The sequence below is a fragment of the Penicillium brevicompactum genome (assembly GCF_028827555.1).
Source record: "Penicillium brevicompactum strain IBT 35665 chromosome Unknown utg000004l_segment0_segment0, whole genome shotgun sequence".
NCBI lineage: Eukaryota > Fungi > Ascomycota > Eurotiomycetes > Eurotiales > Aspergillaceae > Penicillium > Penicillium brevicompactum.
The window spans coordinates 594,107-621,594 of NW_026623207.1; the positions used below are offsets into that span (position 1 = coordinate 594,107).

The following is a 27,488-nucleotide window of genomic DNA, read 5'->3' on the forward strand; positions in this document are numbered from 1 at the left end:
AGGTGTACAGCTTTAGTGGTTCCAAGGTTTACATTGAAAGCGTGGCGTGAAGCGTCCAAGATTGAACTATTATGAACTGCCACCCAGGATTTCCAAGACCCCTCTCAATTGATTTATATAGTCAACAGACAGCTAGATGAGCTAGCATGAGGCATCGGCCGTATTCCCGTCATTATACGATAATTCCAGAGCGTTGGAGCTGTACCTCTGTCGGAAACATCCTGTAGACGCCCTGGCTCCGATGCTTCCACATGATATAGATCAAACGCCATTGAATAGTGGGAGCTAGTTGCGATGGCAGTTCAACTCCAATTGATGGAGTGGGAAATCAGTTGCGAGGGCCACCGGGGATGAGAATATCATATCGTAGATAGGACAAAAGGGGCAATTACCAAAAGTAAGGGCGGGCAGAAAATAGATGCGGCGCCCGTGTATGTGTGATCGGTGGGTGTCGAGAGCGGGGGTGTGGGGGAGGTGGATTTTGTGCGGTCCACAGAGACCGATGCCGTGCGATGTGTATCGTATTGAGTGTTCGCGATCGGCCCTCTGGAGGCGCCAAAGACAACCGGCGTGGTGGTGGCTGCCTTGGTGAACGGTCTTATAGGACGGCTGGCGGAACTGTACCCGGCGACGGGGAGGGACTGACTCGCCGAAGTGGGATGGGCAGTGTCTTCGCAGTAAAAAAGGAATTGTTGGAACTCGGGAAGCGCTTCATTCCACGATCGGGCTACAGGGACTGAATCCACGCAGGCTCGACAGGCACGAACCAGAGTCAAAAAGGCCGAGTCCGAGTTGCAAAGATCGTCGGTCTTGCCGCTCGACTCGGCTTCGAGCATTGCATTGTTGCACCCGACATAGCATTTTCCTGGTATTTTGATTGACCAGTCTCGCCTCCACCCCCCGGCCGCGTCGTTCATATCGAATATATCATAGCCCAGACCGAATTCGGTGGGGTTCAGGTTGAAATAGCCGCGGGTGACGTTGTAGTGTTCTGTCCGCTCGTATGACGCGGGTGGGCCCGAGAGTACAGGAAGAGTCAGCGTGGGGCTTCGTATGCACTCTTCCGGTCGACAGTAGTACGTGTCTGCGGGCGGCCCAGCCTCAAAATTGCATTCTCCGTCCGCTGGTTGTTTGGATGGGTTGCAGAGAAGACTAGGCGGACACCCCCAGGTATAGTTTTTCGGGAGGGGTGCCAAAGGCGTGAAGGTTGGGTTGATAATTCTGCTTGGGCAGATCGAGAGCGAAGGCCCTGACTCTGTTAGCTCGGTTTCTCCTCCCGGGGACTTGGCCTCCCCCACCTGATAGGGAAGTGGTCGGCAACGCCGAATTTCCGACCACAGCCGCCTCTGTCACTTTGCTAGGGCTACCTGCTAGCAAAGAAAGTTCACCGGATGGGGTGACTGGTGTTTCCGTCCAGGCCGTGGTCGCCGATATCTGTGTCTTTGGGGCCCCCGACATTGCTTCCTGAGACGGATCCGTGGCCATCGTGGGCGGTGGGTCCCCCACCCCCCCGAGACTCGACCAGGTGCTTGTGTCAGCATTGATAAGGCTTTGAGTCTCGAGCTGACTCCCGGTCTTTCGATTATCATTGGTGAAGACGGTTGTATAGTCTGGCTTGTCTCCGATCTCCTTATCTGCTGGAACCTCCGCGTTTGTACTTAATGCTGTAGGGCTGTCTTCTAGGGACAAAGTCACATCAGGTGTCTCATAGACGCTTCTGGTCACAGCCTGGACTTCATTGCTGTAGTGATTAACGGTTACTGTAGTGAAGCTCTTAGGAGACGAGTCTCCACTCGGGATAGCTAGAGTGCTGACTCTTGAATCTGTGCTTTCTGCTCTCGGAAGGGTTTCAGCAGGTAGGAACGTTGAAGCAGAATCTAGGAGTACAGCGCCTAGATCGGAGGAGGCTGACGATACATCCGCCACTGCGACGCTGCTGCCAAGTAGCGTGTTTCTCCAGTCCGTCACCGTTGTTGATCTTTCGGCGGTGACTACGCTGGGTACCACCGAGATGACGGTTTTCGCATTCGTGCCGGCTTCTGTGACCACTGATTCGACCGTGACGATGCTTGTAGCTGTCGTGCTTTTCCAGTCTATCACTGTTGTCGGTCTATCGGCAGTGATCACGCTAGGTGGTACCGAGGTGACGGGATTCAAATTTGTAGCGGGTTCAGTGGTTATTGGCTCGATTGTGCTTGTTGTTGTCGCCATAGCGGAGGGTGAGGAGGTTGGCAGCCAGGAGGCTGATGTAATACTCACATCGGTACTGACAAACGCCGTGGAAGACGTTTCTGTACAGGTACAGTCAGTCGTATCTGTCGATGTCGACGTAACCGTGATAGTGATCAAGTCCCTAGCAAGACGCAATATAGAGCGTTTTGTGATCACCGCTACTCTCTCTTCTTGACACCGTGGAACTTGTTGGTGTAGTGCAAGAGGAGCCGGGTCCGAGGCTATCAGGGCTCCTGAATACTGCAATAACCCAAGCACGACCAGCATGAGTCGACGATGCATTTTGATTGATGGAAAAAGTAAAGAGAATTTCATTGCGTCGCTACATATCTTTATACTATACGATCCCACCATTAGCGCGAAGAGGGATGTTGTGACATGGGCCTTGAAAAGGGTTAGCATATCTTGGCTTCACACAAAGGTAGCGTCAACATCACAATAGGAAGACGCTGGAGTCAAATAATGTCGGCTCGGGTGATAACCTGGTTTGCAGGGTCCCCGCTGGTGTAGATGGGATGGATCTTGATCTGTCGCTCTCTCTCTCTCTCCCTCCCTCTTTCCTCCAATCTCACATCACATATTGTTTTCCCGTCATTAAACATCCTCGCAAACTTCAGGGCATTTGTATGGAATGTGAAAACAGATCTGAGTCTTCACCAGGGAATATGCCCATAGAGCCCAAGCCTGGCTTCATATTTGTATGGCTTATACCACCAGACATCCGAGATGTAGGAGGTTGAAGTACGGTGGCTTACATCTATGGATTGTTTGGCTAACTGGCAGCCGAGGATCAGAGACTCCACACAAGACAAAAACCTGCATGTAGGCGGAGTAAAGACGAGTATTGACAATTACGCTTTAACATGCTCAGGTATGCTCCAATTGCAAAGGATATCATCTTGCTGTGCATGCATTTCTAGACAATCCGGAAATATAAAGAGCATGGCCTGTAATGAGACCATAAATTGCGATATCAGTGGACCCGTTGTGGAGATTTGTACTTTTATTCAACTCTGAGAAGGATTTGAAGACACGGATCTGATCACCGCTTTTTGCGCATAGTGAGCCTCGCTTAGCATTGACAACACTGCATATGTCACAATGAATGAATCATACCGCGCCCTGGGTGCCATACCCTGCGTGGATGAGAGTACGGCTGGACCTTGTCTACCGTATCGGCTTCCTGATGCTAAATACCACGGGGAGGCTTCTACGTGGTGGTCGTGTACTCTCCTGCTGAACGGCCTGGTGGCGGACACCCCGCCGGATCGAACTCGGGCGTCTCGGCTCCGTTGGTCGCCCTTCACTGGTGCGCTTATTATACCTAGTGGCAACTGATGCGGTAATATTTGGCGACGCACTCGCCGAATTTGTCGGCTTGTGCGATTTCCGAGTCGACCGCGGCTTTTGCGGGCTCCCCAAATCCTCCCATATGCTGAATTCTGTACTGGGGGTTGATTTCATCTCGGTGCGGTATCAAAGCTGTTATGTGGGAGTTGGAATACCCGTCGGCTTCAGAGACAGCGTGTTGAAGAGTCAACAGGAGACGATGAGCGTAGAGAGCTAGGGGCCCACCTCGGCACTTGGGAGACTTTCATCCCTTTATATGCTTTGCCTTACTTTGCCTCACACTTCCAAGGTTGTACCAAAATGCCACAGGTCCCCCAGTGGAAACATAATCCTGGCAGATTTCGTTATTCGGGCCTACCTCCTGTTCGGCTCAGGAGCCCGATTTGAGTACTTCGCCGGGCGTATCGGGACATCAACCTTGTTTTGTAGCGGGCAAGGAGAACATTTGAAATGCCAAACGTCCAATGTGTCCAGCTTCCTATGACATCGCGGAGCATGCCCCCCATTCCCAACATTTGATCTCCATGATAAGCGAGCCTGCAGTTTATAGGTATGTATTGTGATTATTATATTAGGGAGCACACTACAAGGAAGCTCAAGTTTAGAAAACGAGGGTCCAAAGAAGAAAGGACCGCCCGGGCTTTAGATGCGCAAAGAGGGTACACCGACGAGAAGTGATCGAGATTGCGCAAACGAGTAATGAGCGACGTTACCTGAAGAACAAGCGAGAGCTCGCTCAACCATATACCTAAATCTTCCTGGAGTTTGGAGATTCTCTCACATATTCGACAACCCTAAGTTTGAAGTTTAAAATATTTACTGACAGTGACTTTTCTGTGTTCGAACGAAGACGCAAATCACATATTTTCCTCCAGCATAGGATATTGTTAGGAACTGGTGTTTTGAACTTTTTTGGTTATTGATAACATCCTTTATCACGCAAGTGTTGGCATATCGTTGTGAGACTGCTACGGCAGGTCTTAGTGCACACTTAGCCCTTTCGTTACCTAGGTATTTGCTACATTCCACATTACACCGCTGCTTACTCCGTACCGCTTGCTCAGTTTGCATCTGTTACCACCTGGGTACGGAGTATTTCTTGACTATTGTTTGCCTCTCGATTCCCAGTTTTTTGTTATTCAAAATTAATATAACATGATGAATTCATACAGCCTTAGACCTTGGGAAACCCTGTGCTCTGACTCTGGAGCCCTGGAGCACTTGACTCTTGAAGGTTACGTATATTTAGTCAGCAAGTCAGCACTAGATTTGACAGGATCCCGGGACTTTAGACTAGTTACTCCGTACTCCGTACTCCGTACACGTGATTTACGAGGGTGTATTAAATAATACAGTAACTATAGACTCCGTAATATCTTTAGGGTACGGAGTGATATATTTGTTATTCTCAATTCTTAATATACCTTGATTCTTTTCTACAACCTTGGAACTGTAAACATTTAATTCTAGAGCTTACCTTATTGAATATTGTTATCAGATTCTTCTTCTCGATACAAAGAGACCATATCCAATGTAGATTTGGTGAATTGAATTTTACGTGATTAGATGGTCGGATGTAGCAAAGTGGCAGAATCGCAATGTTCGAAAACGGCAAAAATCGAAAGGGCTAGGTGGGCACTGGAGCCCGCTGTAGTACGGCAGGTCCTAGTGCCCAGAAGGCCCTTTCGATTTTTGCTACATTGCATATTACACCGCTTTGCTTACCGCTTGCTCAGTTTTAGATTGCCATTTTTAAACCATTATTCACCCCTCGTACTTCCAGTTTATCGTTATTCAATGAATAGCGACTGATTGATTAATTTTTTTAAAGTCTTATTCAATATATAAAAGATGATAAAAGCTGGTTTCATAATCTTTAAAATCCTAGACTCTAGTTTTGAAGTCCTAGTACTTGAGCCCTGGATCCATCCGATATTACGTACACTTTGTCAGCAATACATAACCCCGGGGCCAGATTTGACAGGATCTCGTGACCTCGGGACTTTGATACCGTACAGAGTACTTCGTAATATACTTTGTACACGTGATCTATCTTATACAAATATTGTATAGAGTAATACCCGTGGACCTTCACAGTAATAAATTCACTATTCTCAATTCTCAATTCTCAATATCGCTCTTTCAAGTTTTATAGTTGTTGAGACTTATTTCTAGAACTTATTTAATAAAACATTATCACTTGAACACATATTCTTCATATCAATGTAAAAAGAGTATATAAAAGCCCTGGAGGAAGATTTAGTGAATGGAATTTTATTCAATCAGATGATCGGACGTAGTAAAGTGGCAGAATCCAGTGTAGTAATGTGGCAGAAATCGAAAGGGCCTTCTGGGCACTAGGACCTGCCGTAGGCGGGCGGGCGGGATTACGGAGTAGGGGATCAGTAATCCCTAATCTGGGACATGAAGCCTGGATTCACAACTTGCTCTGTACGATGATTCGAGGTCCGACGCCTCGGCACATGATTGGAAAAAATCTCCACCGCTTCTCTCTCTCCTTCCTTCCCCCCTCTACAATAGAAGTCAAAAACAGATTCCCCTCGAGCCAACACACGCTTTCTGTTCCAGCGCCCCACTTTGACCGAACCAAGCCTAATTAGGCTAGTGGTTGGTTCGGGAGAGCGTGGAGTCTGCGATCTGAAACGATAACCTTGGAACGATTCGAGATAGGGATACCCACTTGCCATACTAAAATAGTCAACACCCGTCCGGAGACGATCGGGCTCGTGCGCACGACCGACACAAGCAGTGCTGGTTATTCTCTCCGAAATAGTCTTTTGCATAGAATACGGTAATCTCATCACAGGGGTGGATGTCTTTCAGGGGCACGATGATGGCCCTGCGCCCCTTAGCCCAAATAATCTCGCAATTTGCGTGACAGTCGTGGTTTACAAACCGAGCAGGGCCGAGAAACATTGCAAGGGCTTGACTGCAAGGCGACTGGAGGATGCTGAAGTCTTTACCCGCCTTTTCGAGTTGCAGCTGGTGTTCTTTTGTCAAGGGCACACAGACCCCGCTGAGGAACTGAATTGGCTCCCCCACTGTGAAGGCGCGCGTCGCAAAAACCGCAGCTTCAGGGTGCGTACTAGGGAGATGTTCAGACATGGCAATCTGAAAAGGACACTTGGGATTGTAGATCTGAAGATAGCTTTTCAGCTGCGTGCTGAACCACTTGAACCGTTCGTCGGCGATCCCGCTTACTGGAACAGACCCCTCCAAGCAAGCTATTTGTAAGATGCGGCGATGGATCTGATGGATGTCAAATCGTCCCTCGGCGCCAAGGATCTTCGACAACACTCTCTTGCGGACGGGTCGACGCGGCAGATACGCCGTGGAACTCTTACGCGTCGTTGCCGGAAAATTGACCTGTCGCAGCGTCATCCTGTCGATAAGTAGATCTAGCGCGATGTCATCCAGTTGCGCCAGCTCCGCCGGGCTGAGATGCCGAGGCTTGCTCTGGACTCTAGAACAACGTCGGCTTGTGCCTTTCATCACAGTCAATGTCAATCAGCCGGCAAGCCTGCGAAGGCTTCCGACATAATATGTCTTCGGGCTCACGGCCAGTGACACCAATAAGCATGAGATCCAATTTGAGGAGTCCCTCAATGGAGAAGAACAGCTCACCATGAGCGACGAGCTGATGCTGGATTAGTCCTCTCGCAAGCGAAGGGCGTTGGGCAAAAACAACTCTGTTGTACGCAGTAGCTTGGGATCCCTCGCAAAACATGAGTGACGGAAAAGACTCGCCAAGTGCCCCGTGAAGGAGTGTTGTTTTTAGAATGCCATGAATAAACTTCGGACACTGTGCAATTACTTGATCGAATAAACAATCCATTAATAAACAGGTCATAGATAGCAGTCCTCCACGTCTTACCGACCAGGCCAATCTGTAGAACGGATCGCAACTAGTCCCTCCGCTTAGCCTCGTATAACCCCATCGGGCCACTCAGAGCCACACTCGTCTACTTGTGACTCAGGGCGATGTCAAGCATCGAAGCATATTGGAACATCTGTGTTAATCCCTTTCTAGCCGAATATGGCTCCACCCACCGAATCGTTAGGCATCTTTGCTGCTGTTTGACCCATCATATGACGGAACATGGTGATCCGTGATCCCTGTACGGCTATATTTATCAACATCGGCTAATACACAGCGCAGTTATCACAGATTAGAGTAGTCGAGTAAACCGTGATAGTATACCTCTATTTTCAAGGTATCTTGTCAATCTATATGGATTTTCATGTCATCGAGACGCCAACTGAGTCCATATCAGTCGTAGAATTGTATGTATCATCACTTCCTCCCTTTATTTAATAGAACTGAGGATAGATTGGTGACGGAAGAAAGCTATCATCAAGCATTCATAATTGGCCCAACAAAGTCTTGGCAAAGCCATGGAAGAGGAAATACAGAGTGTAGATTTGCAGGCTTGTGCTGAGGAATCCGTTTTGGATACTATCTACTGTTCTCATTGCCACTTTCCCTTGACCCTCATTAATCAAGGATCCTAATTCCAAGGTTGCTGCCACCCAGCCCCCTACAATTCCAGGCTCAGTGACATACCACAAATCCAAGACTATTGGACATACCACTCGACCCCGTGGACACGTCCTTCGTCAAGCGGCGCGAGTAAAGCGAACAGATGCCGCGACAAATCGAGAGATTGGTTGTTGCATCCCATGCATTTGTCAACCACAGTGCCCCGGAAGTCAGTGCCGTGGAACTTGATGAGAACAGTGCGTCCACAGTCCTCGTCCGTCATGATTCCCTGCGGTAAGGCCACAACATCCTCGGAGCTTCCATCGTTGGTGGTGCCACACGAGCTGGGACTGAGTACGCTGGTCGCGGTGTCATAATATGTGATGCTGCCATTGCACATGGCATAGCGCCCACAAGACCCTGCATATTCACCGCTGTCACCAATCATCGGCAGGTTGGTATTGGTCGGCGAAATGTCCGAAGAAGACTTGCTCACTGATATGGACGGGTCCGTAGGGACGACAAGTGGGACTGAGGACGTAGCCATCCTTTCCCAACTCCAGACGCTCGGACTTGTCGAATAGGACGCTGACAATGTGCGCGGGGAATGACCGGTCATGCTCTCGGGGAGATTGCGACATCCCTCGGTCGGGGTTGCTCTTATCTGTGTGATGAATTGGAAGGCGGCCAGAACAACATTGGCGCCGAAGCCCTGGTAAGCAGGCATAATCCAGCTGGGCGAGACAGCCTCTGTCAGAGGTAGGCTCGAACGCTCAACTTTATGCCTTTGGCCTGACCTCGCTCTTTCGCCATGAAATAAATCCACATTTGGCACAGATCTTGCTAGCGTGGCGCCCGATAGAACCCCGTCTACAGGCCAAGCTTCAAGAAAGATTGTCAGGGATTCGAGATCAGTTCACGGGTGACGTGGCAGGATGGGAGCATATCCCATACGATATTTGTCCCTTGCCCGAATGAGGGTGGGCCAATAACTACGCGCAATCGCTAGTTTTTCTTGAATGGATAGGTAGCAACCTTTAGAACTCGGGACATATACGGCCTTCCAAGGGTTGTTCCATTAACCACGTCTATTGTAGGAAACGTTCCAAGATTGGTTCGCAAAAACTAGTCCAGAAAATGGAAACCTTTATCACTTAAACAGAAAAAGACCCTGTTTCCCGATTTGTCCTGGGAGAAAGCATATTTAGTTAACGATATCGTTTTGGCGAGAGGTCGGTGTAAATGAGTACTACTACTGCTACCGCTGTAAGCAACTCTTTGCAGCCTCGAAGATTAGGACTGTCAATCATAAAAATAGAATTTGCTGGAAGATTCTTGATTACTTCCAGCACTAGAGGTTGCTAAATTTGCTTTCATAGTGGATTCCAACCAAGTACTCGAGCGGTGTATAGATGTTTGTGGCCGAAGGGGCGTCTGGATTCAAATGGCTCTCGAGGTGAAATCGATCCTAGGTGATAATCTATACACGAAACCTTTGCTCATGGTGAGAGAATTACATCTGTGAATATGTCATACTTCTCCCTTTGGCAGGATCATTTGTGTGTCTCGATCACCACACCCACAAATTCCACTGCCATTGGGAAATGTATGTTGCTATCTGGACTACAGTTTGTTCTGAGTGGCGAATAAATATATAACTGCAGCCAGACGCCCTAGGGAAGTCGGCACTCCTTTCAAGCAAGGAACGATCTGGGGAACTGAGCTGCGCAGAATGCGGGTGACTATTCACCGGTTATGCGTCTGCTGTGCGGATCAAACCACCCGGATTTCCCGGGTTCGATTCTTCACCGAGGATCCTGGGTCCTGCTACGTTGCAGCTTGGTCCCATATGCTTCCATACAAGAGAAAGATCAATGTTCACACTGTCTGCGATGGCTGCCTGGGGAAGGAAACGGGGCTCTCCAGACATGAAGCTGATCTCATTGGCAAACGAAGAGCCCAGTTCGAATTCAATGATCGAGCTACCTGGATTCGACGGGAGTGGCATTTCTGGATGGTCAGCTCGGAATGGCAGAGTCTAGAAGTGAGATTAAAACGCGATGACCATCTGAGACTTGAGGTGGGCCTTCGTGCTACACTTCAATAGGGAGAGTCGAGCGGTCCACCAGATTATCACCATGCGCAATTGAGGCTAAGAGAGATATCGTCCTTGCGGTTGATGAAGATCTCTCCTTTCAAAGTCAGGTTCCAAGGTTGCAGAGCGGCTACAGGTGTCCGGTGAACGACTGTCTACGGAGCCTTGAAGTCGAAGGTCGAGTCGCGAGAATGTACCACTGAGGCGAGAACATTATTTGGTTTTTTTTCTATAATACAGTGCCGACCGTTAGACCACATTTCCTCCCATGTCAGAAACACAGAGATGCTGTATCAAACCTTAGTCACATGGAACGCTAAACCTTACATGACGAACCCCGTATTTCACGTTTTGTCCAGGCTTTCTTGCATGGTAACAAGAATCAAAGTACTAAACAGTATACATATGTATCATTACACGTCTTAAGAATTCCTTCCTCGATATCCAGTAATAACAGACCAATTTTGGATTTATTCACTCTCAATCCTCCCAGTGTTGCAATTTCTACCACAAATAATCGTTTCCAACCCCCGACTCCTCGTATCCTACTTCATGCTCTTCCAAGCATGAAAGCTAGTAATCACCAAACGCACAGGCGCTTTGTTACTACATCTGTCCGTTATCTGTACGGAATCCGGGCTTCAACGCCCGAGTCTGTGCGAGGTAATCCTCTCATTTGGCCTCTCTTTCCTCCCTCGGTCAGATATATATATCTGACTACTTCTCTCTCTTTACTTTTCCTACTGTTCGTCCGCGACTCTTTCTGATTTTCTACTATTTTCTCGCGTCTACAAGCCCACTGAGGTGACACCAACTGGAGAGCCCTCTCCCTCAAGCCCCAGCAGCGCTGCTGCTTCTGAACTTGTTCCGGAAGAAACTCTAATCACTAGAACGTCTGTTTTACATGTCGAAGACGGGTGTTATCAACTGGCGTATTGCCCTCGCATCTAAGGATGCAAGAACTGCAAACTGTGGGGGAACAAATTTCGTATAATAAGTCCATAGCATTGCGTCCGAATATCCCAAGAGAGGTCGCAGGGGCAAGCTTCGCTTATTCCAGCCGGACGTTAATCAACTCTACTACTACTACCATCAGTACGGAACTGGGTTTCGTCTCAACGAGCTTCGTGAGAGAGCGTGTAGATCCAGAAAGCCCTTGTAATAAGATCTCCGATTTCTTGGTGTATTACCTAGTGTAGTGGAAAAATCACGACACTATCAGCCCTAGAGCTCTGGAAGTGAGCAATGCTTAGTCAAGTGTTGCATATAGTTATGTAGGCATCATCATGTAGAATTTGGAATCCACAGTCCTTTTCCTCCCGGTTTTACGGTCTCCAGGATCATAATTCTCAATATCCATGGATGCATTTGTATACTTCTGCCCATTGATGCTCGTGAGATTTCCCTCATTGACCTTTCGGCGACGTCAGACCGCCAACGCATTCTTCTCTCTCTTGACTAGGTAATTTATCGATATTCAAGTTCCGAAACCACGAGGCTCGTGAGCCAATCCTTGTCTGGACCAAAAATGTCCCATGAGGATATATCAACCAGGACACATTCAAGTTGACGAAGCCACCGAAATTCAATCGCATCGGTGATTCAAGTACGTGAACTTCCAATAAGGGGGGATAGAGTAGCTTCAGTTTCTCGAGCCTTTGTTTCATCTGAATAAGTTCCCAGTCAATTTCTATTACCAAACAATTGAGGGATAAACGGCTTTCTACCCTTAATCCTTCGGATAAGGATATCTGTGCTTTCCAAAATTTGCTCCCATAGACGCTGGTATTCCTCGAGTTTGCTTAGCGGCTTGGAACCTATCTTCTCCTGTGGCGTTTTGGGCCGGGTTTGGTCTTTCATAATGACAGAAGGAATCGAGTCAGTTATTCAATAATAGCATGTACAGGCGAAAAGAGTGGTAGTTAGAGAGGAAGACTTAGACTCAGCCCTGGAGAGGAATTTATAATTTATGAGAAATGCCAACAGATAAACTCAGCAATGCAGAACTCTGATCCGGCGCACAAAAGCACGGGCGCCGAGCCATCCTGTTAGCATCTCGCAATCATCTGACTGTGCAAAGATTCGGGAAGAGCTACATGCCTGGATCAATGATCTCTGAGGCAACATAACAAAGAAATCATACATTAAATTCCAAAGTAGAACACGAAAAATCACGGAGACTATTCACACCACTTAGGGAGGAGGAGCCATGCACACCGTGAGAAATTATCGGTACATTAAAAGCGCGGCATCTGCGATTTTGTGATGCTGTGAAAGATTGCGATGTCTATCCAGTTGATTTTGATCAAATTAAAGATCGATTCCTCCAAATCAACCATTAGGCAAGCAAAATACGCCGAAGAGACTCCAGGCTCATCAAGTGTCAAAAGGACCCCTCCAAAAACGGAGAAATGATTCAATAAAAACCATGAAAGAATTGCGAATTTTTTGACAAAAACAATCGATCATTCTGATCACGAAGCAGCTAGATGTCTGCGCAATTCATCTCGTATGATGGAGCACCATCGCGCTGACCGATACACAAATTTGAAGCGGCCTATGGAGCATTCATCGCACGCCCAACGTCAAAGACCGGCAAAAGCCAAACGTCAAATACGCCAAACTCTCAGTGATAGGCATCTGATGGACATGTCAAAATCAACTCGATCAATGGCAACAAGAAGAACTTGAGACGAGGGTTCAAAAAATGCAAGGAGTATCAGGTCGAGAAGGAACAGCGAGATGCTCCCCCCACCCCGATCTGGCAAATATAGAAAGCCACCCTTCGCCAGGTGCCCAATTGCGCACCCTTCCAAATGGTGCTACTTATTGGGACGATAATGGTTAATTGGGGTAGACAGAGACCAAACTTTCCTGAAATCAGAAGAAATGCGTGTGGAAAAAATCTGTAGAGGACCCATATGGCCGAAGCTCGTGTGGGTCAGCAGAAGCAAAGCTGGAAGGGACAGATATACTACAGCATGCTACATCATAATATTAGAGCAAGAGACGATGATTCCAAGTCCGGAGAGCCCGGAAACTACGATCACTCAAGAGACCCTATTGGACTCACAAGACTTTCCAGAGCGTATTGCAGTTTGAGATTGCATGATGAACAGGGGTTATGAATTCATGGGTAGAAAGCAATTGATTCCACAAGAAAAATTAATATACACTTTCCGAGCAATATCCCTTTAAAGTGACTCACCTTACCGTCAGTATTCTAAAGTCTAGAGATGCCGGGTTTTGGCCCTCTTCAGCCTAGATAAATATCCTCAGGCAAATCGTTGTATAGCTGGTAATCAAATTCAACACTCCACTCCAAGACAAAGTATTTCACAAGAGCGATAGTAGTCATTGGATCAAGGGTTGGAGAATAGGGCATCGAAGTTCCATGTCGCCAGAAGCTTGTCTTGTCAAGGTCGCTCATTGGATCATTCTGTAAGACCACTGCTATGTCGGTGACAATTCTGACGACATCTGCCGAGTTTCCTTGGCTGGCAAGAACAGCGCTTTCAGCCATATCCGCCATAGTCCCTCTCACAAACTGGGAATTCCACCCTCTAGCGACCAATCTTTCAGGCCACTTTGTGACCGCGGCGCGAAGCGTGACAGCCAGACGGCGTCGGTACCGTGCCATCCTCTCTTTTCCGAACGCAACCAGAATGTCACGGAGCCCTCGGTGCAGAGACCATGACAGAAATGTCCACGAAAGATTGTCCAAAGCTTCATCGAGGACAGTGCATTCTTCCCCTGGGATGTACACAATCACATCGCATCCTCCATCATGCTTGTTAGGCAAGCGTAGCACTACCATGCCTTCCGGAGGCTCTACCTCTGCATCCATTGCTTTCGGGCGCAAGAAGCTTACCTCGTTGACGTTTCCACCGATCATGTGGTAAAGATGCCTCCCACTGTGCGCACCTCCAAATCCTCGGGGTTCATATTCAAGCACCCATTTACCGGATGATTTGCGTCCTGGAAAGCCACATCTAAAGCCCCTCGTTGATCGTGATTCGACAACTCCCGCCAACATTTGCAAACACGCATCAACGCGTTGCTCAAATGCTTCCGGATATGGATCTGTGGATAGTGTATGAGAGTCATGCAAACCAAGTCGAGCAAATGCAGGGCCCCCGACGCGCCATTCCAAGTACCATCGTCCGCAGTAGGACGGGAATGATGCTCGGTATCCAGAGGAATCGGAATAAGAAATCACCCGGCGGGAATTAGTGAGGCAGAGCAAGGTTATGAAGGTCGGGCGGGAGATTTTGACGACAGTTGTCAAATTGTGCTTTTGAAGAGGACAGAGTGGTAAGGCATACCAGCTATTTTTGAGAGTGAGCGCCTCGGAATCGCTTGTGTGGGGTGTTCTCTGGCCAGCATCAACCATGTCGCTCTGTGGGAGCGGCCTAAACAACTTTGGTCCACGGGAATTGGTTGGAAGGGTCGGATGAACCAGTGCGAGCAAAAGTGACCACGCGGTCTGTCCTGGTGAGGCTGATAATGGCAAGCGACTGAGATACACCACAGGTCGCCCGCAAAAGCCGTGTGAGAGGTTCGCACCGATGACAGGCCCCACAGGTGGCGGTTGGACCATACGGTACCACGGAGTTGAAGGCTGTCGGTGGGACCAAACTCCTAAATGCTGATCGCCCCGTAGGGAATAAAATAGATCTTTCCTCATGAGAGTGCTAAGCCGAGTAGTGAATGATCCAAGTGCGATCAGTGCTATGGCTATGACAAGCCATAGAGCTATCGTCATTGGATCATCCATATGGGGCTCGGTTGAAAACATACCAAGTCTTCATTCATAGGCTGTAAAAGAAACGAGGGACTTTCAAAGGGAACGGAATACAGTAGCGACCGCTTTCGCATTCCATGTCGAATATACACCGAAGCTGTTTCAAACCCTAATCATGTGATCCGCTAATCCGGATACAGGTAGCATGTAAATAATCCGTTTTGTAGATAACCAGGTAATCTATACCGCGATCCTAAAATACAAGTATGAAATATACAGTCATTTACCCCGATCTTCCAGGCTGGAAGATTCCATGCAAACCCTGCAAACAACGCAGTCGTTGAATGGGCAATCTGCCAACAGTCCCTCTTTGTATCTTCAGTTTCATTACTGCAAAGCACCTGGGGCCTATCTGCCTGTTTGTCCGGGACCAAGTTGCTGTGTAAGGCTCGATCGACAGTAAGCTTATTTGTAATCCCCGCCACTGTCCATCATCATGGCATCCTTTTGGATCTTATTGGACGCCAGAGATGTTTGCTAATCGCTTCCGGTTCAATCTGCTTAGGCTTCCTTCCTCTCCTTCAAAAATGGCCAATAGCGTTTGTAGCGACGATGCTTATCAACTCCGAACAGGGCGCACATGGGACGAAGATTCACAATATGCCCCCACTCCTGGTCACTTTAGTCGTACGCCATCTGTATTCTCTTCTGGCCCTGCCCCGGTTCGTGTCACCGATCCGGTCCAATCAGACCAGCTTAGCTTTCTCCCGCTTGCCGAATGGGATGAAGACATCGACTATGACGAGCCGTCTCCAGGATATATCCGCTATACGATTGCGTGGAAGCTTATGCTCAACCGTAAGAAGGTAGGCAGCGTGACCGAGAAAGGGCTGGTTATCGCTCCGCGGAATTACTGGACCAAGGCTTTGAAGCCTGCTGTTGAAGAAATGCTGCAAATGAAAAAGAAAAATGGCCAGCGAGTGCGATCTGAAGGCACAGCTGTCACTGTCAAAGCGGGCGACCGATCTCAGCAAAATCTGGAACTATTTTGTGCTGCTACTATTGACTGGAATTCAGTGGAGAAGCAGTTGCGTAAATGGAGCAATTTAGTCCGCATGGGCAAAACACTCACAATTGACATTGTGTTTCATTACAGGGGCGACGATGAAGTGCCGCAGAAAGTCGAAAAGAGAGGCCGTGTGTCGGCAACAAGCAGAATTTTGGCAGAGCGCCAGAGACGCATTGATATTGAAGAAGATATAACTGAACGACCTGCAACTTGGGATCTTGTTTATGGCTTGATGAGATGTGATGTCCGGTCATGCCCACACAAGTGCGATTGGTGCTGGGAGGACCCACAGGACAAGAAACACTATAAGCTCCGGGCCTCACATCTAGAACGACTGATTGACTACGTTGATGGTGGTGGCTGCCTAGACACCCATGATAATGTTCCTAACGATATCCGTCGGGACCTCGTTCTAGAGAGTCAGAAAGGAAGGAAATCGAGAAAGACCAACGTCACGAACGGAACATCATATCCCACGACCATCATTAATGTTCTGCCGGCACAAAATGGCAGTACCCCCATAGTCAGTTCCTCTCTACACAATGCTCGATCTGATGAGCAGGTTATTATTCCTGGACCTCGTGAAGTGGCTGTGAGGTAATACTGCGAATGGTTAGAATCACGCGCCACCGATGAGGCTTATAAAGCTGGTTTTCGGAAAATATGCCAAGTGACTTTGGACAATCACCTAGATCTTGAACTGATTCTTGAGGACCCAGACTCTGGCTTTTTTGTTGAGCGAGGGATCCAAATTGGAATTGCCCGTCGTTTCCTGCGCGACATAAAAGAATGGGCTACTGTGATGAAACCAAACGGAACTGATCAGACCACTGTTGGAAGTGTCTGCTGTACCGAATGAACATTGTATAACCCCACTATGGCTGGCTCCATAAAGGTTCAACAAAACTGATTGTGTCTGGCTCGATGCCGTTTAATATATTATAGAGTTGGTTTTCGATAGTTAGGAATGTTTTTAAATAACAATGTAAAATGATTGCATTAAATCGATCACAATACAGATACTGATCTAAATTGTTGATGCATCATTTAACAAAAAGATTTCCCCTCTCAATGAGGAACACTCAGTTAAGTATATACCCGATTCGCCCAGGTCACGCTGTTGGAAAATATCTTATCCAAAATAGTGATGTAGCCGCTCATGCCTTTTTGACAGTTATACCGGTATGTCGAAAATGACCCTCAGCGCTCTGCTTCTTTGCACCAACTTCCATGCACACACCGGCGGAGAAAGACATCAAATCCCTGGTCAAGATTCTGTTCATATGTTGACCAAGCCTTCTTAATGTACGCTTTTAGCTTGGCAAAGAATTCCTCGATGGGGTTGAAGTCAGGCGAATAAGGAGGCAGGTACAATAATTTGACCCCCGCGTCGGAGCATAATTGCTTAATACGGTCTGAATGGTGGAACGAGACATTATCCATAACAAGTACGGATTTCGGTTCCGGCCATTTTCCACAATGCTGCAGAAGTTGCTCAATAAACGATTCAAAAAAGCTAGTATCAGTTGATCCCTTGAAGATACGAGACAAGATAACGCCGTCCTGTGTATAGGCTGGCAGTATCTGGTAGTGTTGACCCCGGTGAAATTTAGATATTTGCACTGGTGTCACACCCAGTGGTGACCAACCAGTCCGTCGATATCCCACGCGTTTATCATATCCCGATTCATCAACAAAGACCAGATGATACGAGCTAAATTCCGATAGCTTATGCTGGTAGAAATCTCGTAGTTGAGGATTCTGTTCTTTTGCTCTCTGCTGGGCTTTCTTTTTTGTCCAGCCAGCCCGCGTGAGGGCACGTTTGACGCTCGATGGTGAAGGCAGCACCTCAAATTCATCCCAAAGAAACAGAGCCATCTCTTCAACATATAGGCTGGGTTTTTCGGCGAGATGGTCACAAAGGGCGTCTAGCATCACAGGGGTGATGATTGAGGGCTGGCCGGCAGGGACTGGGGGGGATCTGGAGTCGCCAAACACCCGTATGTTTCTGCGGATGTTAGTGACCGAACGCTCACTACACTTGGCCACCTTTGCCATCTGTGAGATGGTTAGTCTCTTTTTGTTGAGTGTCATATGAACAATCAGCTTCCGCTGCCAGGCCTGGAGGTTTCGTGCCATTGTGCGTTAGGTTATGTACAGTAGGACATTGATGAACTGAAGCTGGGACATTTGCGTTGCAAGAATGTCATGGTGGGCGTCCACCTCATGTGTTTCCGTTTCGCTTTTTACGGTACATACCTTTCAGCTTTGGAACGGGTCTTTCAGATACAGCGATCCACATCTGGATTAGTGCATCATGTGATCAAGGAATCAACAAATGTGCCTGGGTTTTGGACAAACACAGGTGCTTTCAGCTCCTTTTAAAGGGGTCACTAATCCAGATACGGATAGCTTGTCTATTTATAGCCAAGTGATAAACAACACTAGTATGGAAGATACAAGGCCAAGGAGACCAGAAGCTTCGATGCAAAATGAGCAAACATGGCGATTCTCAATTTAGTAATTGTGCCTCTCTCCACTGTCTGAGAATGATTGGCTATGAGATGACGATGCCTCAGCCTGGTTCTTGCCTTATCGATCTTCCCATAATTCTGCCGCGTGTCGCCGCTTTCAACGTGATTGGTGTTTACAAGGTTCGTATAGGGGGAACTAATGCAAGCTCCGCGCGCGCTATCACATCTGACAAATATACTGTCGACACGTGTAGTTCCTGTTCGCGCTCAGATATTCAAATATTCCATAGGGAACGGTGGATGAGGGGCCATGTACATATTGGGGCTTGAATTCCCGTCTCCTTTTCTCCCTGTTAGATATTCTCGAGCTGCGCATTGTATCACACATTCTTTGCGAGATCTCTCAACTACTTATAGTATACCACCTCAAGATGTCGGGCCTAGAAGTGATCGGTGGTATCTCTGCGATCATTACTCTCCTCGATACCTCGATCAAGTTCTACGATAGTACTCGGAATGATGTCAAGTTACCTGAGACTTTCGAATCCGTTCGAAACCGACTGCCCGTTCTCCTCCACATCCTTCAGACATGCCAGAACGACCTAGAACCGGGCAAAGACTCTATGCCGTCAGACGTTTGTGACGCCCTAGAGAACATCCTTGATTCTTGCAGTGAAAAGGTTCGAAAATTGAGAGAAATATTTGAAATAGTCATACCTGGTGAAAAAGATACATGGGAGAAACGATACACGAAAGTCATTCGCAGACTTGGAAAAGGCAACAAAGTCGAAGAACTTATGACTACACTCACTCAAGATGTTCAACTTATCGTCAATCACAATGCGGTAAATTCTGCTACACCGGGACAAAATGCCGAGCTTGAAGATATTCTCAAAGAGATGAAATCTGTCAAGATCTCGACTCCTGGCGAAGAACATACGGCCTTAGCTTTTAACAGCGGTGGAGGAGCCCAGACCAACAATGTCAACAGTGGCAGTGGTCAGCAAATCAACAACAATGCTCATGTCGGAACCCAGAATTTCCAATCCGGTAAGGATTAGCTGTCATGTTAGCTGATTCCCTTCGATCCGACATCTGGACGTTTGGTGGCCCAGTGTGGCGGCAGTCATCGGCTGTATCTGCTTCCATTATCTCTTACATGCCCAGGTGTATATCTCAACTTCATTTTGTGATTGCTACTAGTAGTTTTCATCCCCAATATACATTTCCCTATGTCATTTACACTCTTGGCCTTTTTAACAAGCTTAAATTCCCCTCAACACTACAACTTGAAAACAATCTCAACTAACCGTTATTGGTAGTGACCTTCAAGCACAAAGAAGACTTTAGTTTTCGGGGACCCGTTGGCGTCCATCTCGGTCAAGTGCGTTCCATCACCTCTGAACTCTTCGTCGGTCGTGGCAACGAGCTTGATGAGATCGGGAAAGCTCTACATCCTGTTCCTAAGGCTCAAAAACAACGGCGCCTAGTTCTAGGCGGTATGGGTGGTATTGGCAAGACTCAGCTTGCGATCGCCTACGCAGAGTCCGGCCGTGGATCTTATACCTCAGTGTTCTGGCTGAATGCAGTGTCTGAAGCCGCACTGAAAGACAGTTATCGATTGATAGCCAGCATTATCTTCAATGTTGAGGAGCCGGGGGTGCTAGAGGACAAAGAGATCGTCAGACGTGTACACCAATGGCTATCTACCCCAAAGAATACTGGATGGCTGTTGATATTTGATAACTACGATGACCCCGACCAGTTTCGGATTGACAACTATTACCCCCCAGCTTCTCATGGAGCTATTATGGTCACCTCTCGACGACCAGATCTCGTTGCTGGCAGCTCTCTTGACATAAAACCGTTCCAGAATATAGAGGATAGCCTCGCCATCCTACAAACCCGATCAAAACGAGAGAATATTCAATCAGGTGTGCTACACACGTGCAACCAAACACATCTGGGATCCACTAATCACCACTGTTAGATCCTAATGCAAAGCGCCTCGCAGAACGACTAGCGGGTCTTCCTCTCGCTTTGGCCACCGCCGGGACATACCTTCAGCGCAAAAAAGGCTTCACTTTCGAACGCTACCTTTACGAGTACGAGAAACGCTGGAACATTGACCCCCGCCGACCTACCAAGCTCAACGAGTATGAGGAGCGTACACTCTACACGACCTGGGATATATCATACGCTCGCCTAGAGAAGGAAGAGCCGGACGCGGCGAAAATACTGAAGCTACTGGCCTACTTCGATAACCAGAGTCTTTGGTACGAGCTTTTTCATGCCGGACTCACCGATAGTTCTCCTGAGTGGCTTCATGAAGTGATCACAGATGACGTGAATTTCAATGGAGTAATGGGGGTCCTGGCCGAATACTATTTCCTGGATACTCAACAGACGTCTGGGTCATGGAGCATGCATAACTGCGTGCACGACTGGACTTTAGCGGTACTCAACAAGGCCATTGATGAAAAGGATTACTGGTATGTTTTTGACTGCATTTCTGCGTCTCTAAAAGATGACAACGCGGATGACCTTGCAAACCTCTCTTACTCCCCCTTGGCTGCTCATGCCACGAGACTAGTACAAGAGCGCTTGTGCACGAACGAGGTGATATTTAATCTTACGCCTCGTCGACTCGACCAAGCTTCACTGATTTCAAACCTACTGCGAAACCAAGTACTTCTTCTTGCTGCGGAGCAGATGTACCAGCGGGTGCTAGCTGGGTACGAGAAAGCGCTCGGACCGGACCACACGTCGACCCTACGCACCGTCCACAATCTCGGGGTTCTATATCGTGCCCAAGGCAAGCTAGACCAGGCCGACCAGATGTACCATCGGGCGCTAGCTGGGAAGGAGAAAGCGCTCGGACCGGACCATACGTCGACCCTCAACACTGTCCATAATCTCGGGATTCTATATTGGAACCAAGGCAAGCTAGACCAGGCCGACCAGATGTACCAGCGGGCGCTAGCTGGGAAGGAGAAAGTGCTCGGAGCGGACCACACGTCGACCCTAGACACCGTCCACAATCTCGGGGTTCTATATCGTGCCCAAGACAAGCTGGATCAGGCCGAGCAGATGTACCAGCGGGCGCTAGCTGGGAAGGAGAAAGCGCTCGGAGCGGACCACACGTCGACCCTAGACATTGTCAATAATATCGGGATTCTATATTGGAACCAAGGCAAGCTAGACCAGGCCGAGCAGATGTACCAGCGGGCACTAGCTGGGTACGAGAAAGCGCTCGGACCGGACCATACGTCGACCCTCAACACTGTCGACAATATCGGGACTCTATATCGGGACCAAGGCAAGCTAGACCAAGCCGAGCAGATGTACCAGCGGGCACTAGCTGGGTACGAGAAAGCGCTCGGACCGGACCATACATTGACCCTTAACACTGTCGACAATATCGGGACTCTATATCAGGACCAAGGCAAGCTAGACCAGGCCGAGCAGATGTACCAGCGGGCACTAGCTGGGAAGGAGAAAGCGCTCGGACCGGACAACACGTCGACTCTCGAGACTGTCGACAATATCGGGACTCTATATTGGAACCAAGACAAGCTAGACCAGGCCGAGCAGATGTACCAGCGGGCGCTAGCTGGGAAGGAGAAAGCGCTCGGACCGGACAACACGTCGACTCTCGAGACTGTCAATAATCTCGGGATTCTATATTGGAACCAAGGCAAGCTAGACCAGGCCGAGCAGATGTACCAGCGGGCACTAGCTGGGTACGAGAAAGCGCTCGGACCGGACCATACATTGACCCTTAACACTGTCGACAATATCGGGACTCTATATCAGGACCAAGGCAAGCTGGACCAGGCGGAGCAGATGCATCACCGGGCGAGGCTAAGGAAGGAGACGAGGAATACCGCTAATTGCTTCTGTAAATAACGATCTTAATTCAATACCTCTCGCGCTCGCGCTGTCCTCCCCTGGCTCTGTTTAACTCTATTCCTGGCCTCAGAGATAAATAGGCAGCAAACCTTAAATTCAGCATCACTCTACCCGATGTAATAGCCAGTTACTTCTTTCGGTAATCAGTTTATCATTCGTCATGATAGATAGAGACAGCTCTCAGAATGTTGACTGGCACTAAGGTCTTAGTGGTGAGGCCGAGAAAGATAATCTCAGTGTGTACTGGTCAAGGCAATTTCGAGAACGACTGTAATTTGGCTATACTGTAATTCAGCGCTGTCTCAACTACACTACAAGCTTCCCTCCAATGGCATAATGTCACATGGTTGGCGTTGAAGAAAGAGAAAACCGTGGGATGGACTAGGCTTGGACTAAGTTTGGCTTATTTGATCATGGGCCTGGTATGTTTAGGTCTGTAAAATTACATGCGGTGAAACTCTGGTATGTATTCTATTTGTCTTAGGCTATACAATTCGCCTTTATGACGGATCCTAAAATACAGACCAACCGAAGATGGACTAGCGTAGCATGTGATTAGGGTTTGAAAGAGCTTCTATGTGTTGCTCGACATGGAAGGCGAAAGCGGTCGGCACTGTATTAATATGATACAAACTAATTTCTATTTTATCAGAATGAGTACTGTCTGATGAGGCGGCGGATATTTTCGGTAGCTAGTGGGAAAGGGTCAGAAGACTATCTAATTCGAGACATGGCTATATTTTTACTGATTCGGGCTGTACGAGTAGAACTCTTGTAGACGCTTATGGGTGTTCATTTCTTTTCTGTCACTCCGATCGGATCCATTGTTTCATGAATCAGGTAATAATCTAAATGATGGAAATGGTATTAATATTCATATTCATATGAATCAAGGTGACACTGTTCAAATTAATTCTATTCAAGTACCGTGGTTCATGTAATTCTGTGCTATTGATGATTTATGGGGAAAAAATTCTTCTTACTTTTGTAATCATCGTATATCTTACAGTTAACATTGTATAGTAGCTAAGTAAAATATAATATTATACTAACATTACTATTATGCAACCTTGGAATTCTGCAATATCCTCCAAGGTTCCATTCAAGGTGATGCAGAATATTGGAAAGATAAATCCCATGGTCTTAGGGCATCTGTTTCTAATTCGTTTATATAATTATTTCCAAGGTTTGTGAAACCTTGGAAACATATTTTTATTGTTTCTTTTTTTTTAATATATACCTAGGTATCTCTCTAATCTATGTTCACTATACCTACTCTCATAGGTATACATATAATAAAAGTATATTTGACTAGTGATAGACTACATATCTGACTGGTGAAATTCAATATTATTTATGTGATAATGAATATCGATCCATGGATATATGCAATGTTTGTGTTGAGTGATAAAGAAAGAGAATATATGTATATTTATATATCACGTCATGCCTCATGTCTCATGGTGCATATTGTTTGTCAATCAAGTTTCCAAATATAGTGCTCCCGAAAACGATGTAAAAGCAAGCGAGAGCCCTGGAAGTAAAGATGATTTTGAGCGGCTTTTCATACATATGGAGTAAACATCTTACTTGATATTATCATATAACAAGGATTGGCTGCAGAACTTGTGTACAGTCCACCAATGCCGAATCAGTGATTCTCGCGTAGAACTCATGGATCTCAAGCGAGAAAACTCGAATCCCCTGTAGTTGTGCGCACTGAATCGCTCGCAGGATTGCCCTCAGATGGACTGCAAACGAATAGCCCCAGTACATGGAACTCCGGATACTGAACCAAGGGAGCTGGGTGCTATCAGGCTCAGTGAAGGATAGCCGAATCGTGACTAACGGCGACAGGCGTTGGAAACACTAATAAAGAACTCGTATGTCATCTCGCTGGAGGAGGACCTTCTGCTGACTTTCAACAAGGTCCACGAATCCAGAGTGAATTGATCGATAGGACAAGGATCTCTCGCGAAGTCCCCATTCGAATGCCCTCTGGTATCGGGAATACTGCTGTGGGGTGTATATGCAAGCCGTGAAGTAGTCCCACTGCGGCACCACTGAATCTTCAGCATCAGACGGTGCAAGTGCTCGATAGGAACGACATACGTGGGTCGATAATCTCCGAGGTATCGTAGCAAAGCGCCCGTGCATAGAATGGTAAAGTACAACACGAGAAAGCATGCAGACGAGCCAAATCACCAGGCGAGAAGGAGACACGGACGGTGTGAAAAAGTATCGGTACACTTATAGCGCAGCATCTGCGATTGACTAAATAGAATTCTTCCAAGCAAGGTGGTTGCAGGTTTGAGCAGATAAGATTCAGTATCTCGGATTGTAGGTAATAAAACTGATCCGAAGACATACTTGTCTGTTTCCAAGGTTCCCATGGGTAGAATGAGTTCAAGAGCACTACAAGGCGGGAAAGAGAGCAGGTAAAAGAATATATCTGTGCCTCTTCCAGAACAATATCTCGGACGTGAAGGCGTTACACAACGATCTCGTATTGTCCGCGCGGGGGTTTGCCTGGTTTGCAGGGTCCCCGCTGGTGTAAATAAATCTAGATCTCGCGCTCTCTCTCTTTCTCCATCTTTCCTCAGCTCTCATAATACATACTGCTTTCCCGTCACGTATATACTTAGCACGTCTTGGGAAAAGCCCACTCCTATAGTAAAGCAACGCAGTCTAATGACGTATACACTTTCTGATTCGTCCATAAGTGGTGAGGCGATGTCAAGAGATTGGAGGCCAACTGCTGTTGGGAAATCCGGGTACAGCTGGCGGGTGGCGACGGGGACTAGCGGAGTCAATGGGGTCTGGAGATAAGGGACCAGGCCGAGGAAATGGTGATGGACACTGGGTCTAGCACTTGGGATGATTGGGGTTCGAACTAGTCTTTGTCCTGCGCAAACATAAGAGAGATAAGCGCTGCCAATGAGAATAGCCACAAGATGTTCGGTCCGAGTAGAGACATTCTTGAATCCTTCGCATACTGCATCAGTTGGTCAATGTCGGTTGGAGAACCTAAAAGTGTGGATTGCTGGGGGGTTTTACTGGCAGCTCGCGAGTATATTCGCGATACAGGGGTCCAGGTTTAGTCGTCCACAATGACCTAAAAGGCCCAGTCAGCCGAGAAGCATCTAGCACAGAACCAGGTGACCCGAATTTGGAACTACCTCTTTATTATCCTCGGATTTTGCTCTTCAATGCGAATGACCGGGTGGGATCCAACAATGGCCAGTACCAATCCACCGAAAAGGAAAAGGGGAGCAGTGATAGTCTTTTCGAACATGTTGGTCAATCCAGTTACCAGAGACCCAGTGAAGCGCAAAAGTCAATGGAAGGGAGAGTACATTGATTTAATCCCAAGATATGAAAGCCGGTTAGTCCTTTATATGAACCCTACAGCGGGGACACCGAATTTAGGAGACTGTACGTAACCCGACTACATCAAATATGGATCCTCAACCTCTGTGAGCATTTAAGAGAACATAGCCTGCAATATGAATATGTCCCAGTGACACTTTAGCAGGTCTTTCTTATGCTCTTCTCTATTCTCTTTTACTTGTGCATCGCGCAGCTCGCCAGTGCTCACAACCCTGCAATGGCTGATCCCAATATAACTCAAATTGAGACCCGTGATACTGACGCCTTTCGCTCAGTGGCCTACTTTATCAACTGGGTATGTCGGTTCTTGATGAGCCATAGAAAGGTGTCTTAAACTTAGCGACCATATCCAGGGCATTTACGCTCGCAACTTCCAACCTCAGGATATTCCCGCTGAACAACTAACGCATATTCTTTATGCATTTGCCAATGTCCAGGCCTCTGGTGAGGTAGTTCTGACTGACACCTGGGCAGACACAGACAAGCACTATTCCACTGATTCCTGGTCCGATACCGGAAACAATATGTACGGCTGTATTAAGCAGCTTTTCCTACTGAAGAAGAAGAACCGCAAACTCAAAGTTCTTCTGTCGATTGGAGGGTGGAGTTATTCTTCTAACCTCAGAACAGCCTTCAAGACCCAGGCAGGACGGCAAAGGTTCGCTGATAGCTCCACAGAACTACTGAAAAACCTCGGCTTCGACGGTATTGATGTTGATTTTGAAGTGGGTGTGTGGTTTTGTGTCGAGGCGTTTGACACTAATATGAGATAGTACCCTGCGAACGATACCGAGGCAAGCCAGTTCGTTGAGACCCTGAGCCGTCTTCGTGAGGTAAATTCGTGTTTTGCGTTTCCCCAACTGAGCACTCAGCTGATCTGAGCTCTTCCAGGCGCTTGATTCCTACAGCGCAGCCGAGGCTGACAGCTACCACTTTTTGATCACCGCGGCATCTCCGGCTGGTTCGATTTGTTTCTTCTTGACTACTTAACGGAATTCGCTAATCTAGGTTCTAGGCCCCGCAAATTACGAAAAGGAGCATCTCGCGATGATGGATCAATACCTTGACTTTTGGAATCTGATGGCTTACGATTATGCAGGAAGCTGGGACACCGTTGCTGGCCACGACGCCAACCTTTACTCGTCCGATAGCAACCCAAAGAGCACCCCGTTCAACACAGACCAAGCGATCGAGTACTACACCTCTCATGGAGTGTCTTCCAACAAGATTGTGATGGGTATGCCCCTCTACGGCAGGGATTTCACGAACACCGCTGGTCCTGGTCAATCCTACAATGGCGTTGGTGTTGGTAGCTGGGAAAATGGTGTGTGGGACTATAAGGCTCTACCCCAGCCCAGCTGTGCCGTGACAAATTTAGATCTGGAAGTTGCTAGCTACTGTTACAACTCCGAATCGCAATTGCTGGTCAGTTATGATACCCCTGAGATCGCACGGAAAAAAGGAGAATATATCAAATCCAAGGGTCTTGGGGGTGGAATGTGGTGGGAGCTCAGCGGCGACAAATCGGGCAATGACAGTCTTATTGCCACGGTACGTCTGTTTAGGTGATTCATATGCGATTTTTCATCATGTGACTAATCACAACCTATTTAGGTTGTGGATACCGTAGGAGGCATTGGGGTTTTGGACAAGAGCGAAAATCATCTTAGCTACCCTGCCTCTAAGTATGACAATTTGAAAGCCGGCCTTTAACATTCAAA

At 47.6% G+C, this 27,488-nt stretch overlaps 9 protein-coding genes across 9 annotated transcripts; 3 read left to right on the plus strand and 6 right to left on the minus strand.

Annotated features, from left to right (window-relative positions):
* Positions 1-359: 359 nt before the first annotated feature.
* Positions 360-2,514, minus strand: N7506_005717 (uncharacterized protein; the record flags this gene model as incomplete). The annotated part of the gene is made up of 2 exons (XM_056955010.1): positions 360-1,249; positions 1,299-2,514. 2 exons carry the CDS (start codon positions 2,512-2,514, stop codon positions 360-362), a joined length of 2,106 nt encoding a protein of 701 aa, XP_056811987.1.
* A 3,786-nt stretch (positions 2,515-6,300) lies between these two features.
* Positions 6,301-7,330, minus strand: N7506_005718 (uncharacterized protein; the record flags this gene model as incomplete). Its single annotated transcript, XM_056955011.1, has 3 exons — positions 6,301-6,442; positions 6,500-7,088; positions 7,162-7,330. The coding sequence occupies 3 exons, from the start codon at positions 7,328-7,330 to the stop codon at positions 6,301-6,303; spliced, it is 900 nt and encodes a 299-aa protein (XP_056811988.1).
* An 850-nt stretch (positions 7,331-8,180) lies between these two features.
* Positions 8,181-8,810, minus strand: N7506_005719 (RlpA-like double-psi beta-barrel domain-containing protein; the record flags this gene model as incomplete). Its single annotated transcript, XM_056955012.1, has 1 exon — positions 8,181-8,810. The coding sequence occupies one exon, from the start codon at positions 8,808-8,810 to the stop codon at positions 8,181-8,183; it is 630 nt and encodes a 209-aa protein (XP_056811989.1).
* A 1,026-nt stretch (positions 8,811-9,836) lies between these two features.
* On the minus strand, positions 9,837-10,091 carry N7506_005720 (uncharacterized protein; the record flags this gene model as incomplete). Its single annotated transcript, XM_056955013.1, has 1 exon — positions 9,837-10,091. The coding sequence occupies one exon, from the start codon at positions 10,089-10,091 to the stop codon at positions 9,837-9,839; it is 255 nt and encodes an 84-aa protein (XP_056811990.1).
* A 3,343-nt stretch (positions 10,092-13,434) lies between these two features.
* Positions 13,435-14,778, minus strand: N7506_005721 (uncharacterized protein; the record flags this gene model as incomplete). Its single annotated transcript, XM_056955014.1, has 1 exon — positions 13,435-14,778. One exon carries the CDS (start codon positions 14,776-14,778, stop codon positions 13,435-13,437), a length of 1,344 nt encoding a protein of 447 aa, XP_056811991.1.
* Positions 14,779-15,509: 731 nt separating this feature from the next.
* On the plus strand, positions 15,510-16,592 carry N7506_005722 (uncharacterized protein; the record flags this gene model as incomplete). Its single annotated transcript, XM_056955015.1, has 1 exon — positions 15,510-16,592. One exon carries the CDS (start codon positions 15,510-15,512, stop codon positions 16,590-16,592), a length of 1,083 nt encoding a protein of 360 aa, XP_056811992.1.
* A 599-nt stretch (positions 16,593-17,191) lies between these two features.
* Positions 17,192-18,130, minus strand: N7506_005723 (uncharacterized protein; the record flags this gene model as incomplete). Its single annotated transcript, XM_056955016.1, has 1 exon — positions 17,192-18,130. One exon carries the CDS (start codon positions 18,128-18,130, stop codon positions 17,192-17,194), a length of 939 nt encoding a protein of 312 aa, XP_056811993.1.
* A 766-nt stretch (positions 18,131-18,896) lies between these two features.
* N7506_005724 (TPR repeat protein) lies at positions 18,897-22,374 on the plus strand (the record flags this gene model as incomplete). Its single annotated transcript, XM_056955017.1, has 3 exons — positions 18,897-19,515; positions 19,788-20,399; positions 20,456-22,374. 3 exons carry the CDS (start codon positions 18,897-18,899, stop codon positions 22,372-22,374), a joined length of 3,150 nt encoding a protein of 1,049 aa, XP_056811994.1.
* Positions 22,375-25,921: 3,547 nt separating this feature from the next.
* On the plus strand, positions 25,922-27,480 carry N7506_005725 (glycoside hydrolase family 18 protein; the record flags this gene model as incomplete). The annotated part of the gene is made up of 6 exons (XM_056955018.1): positions 25,922-26,062; positions 26,121-26,492; positions 26,541-26,600; positions 26,659-26,728; positions 26,783-27,318; positions 27,382-27,480. 6 exons carry the CDS (start codon positions 25,922-25,924, stop codon positions 27,478-27,480), a joined length of 1,278 nt encoding a protein of 425 aa, XP_056811995.1.
* Positions 27,481-27,488: the final 8 nt, after the last annotated feature.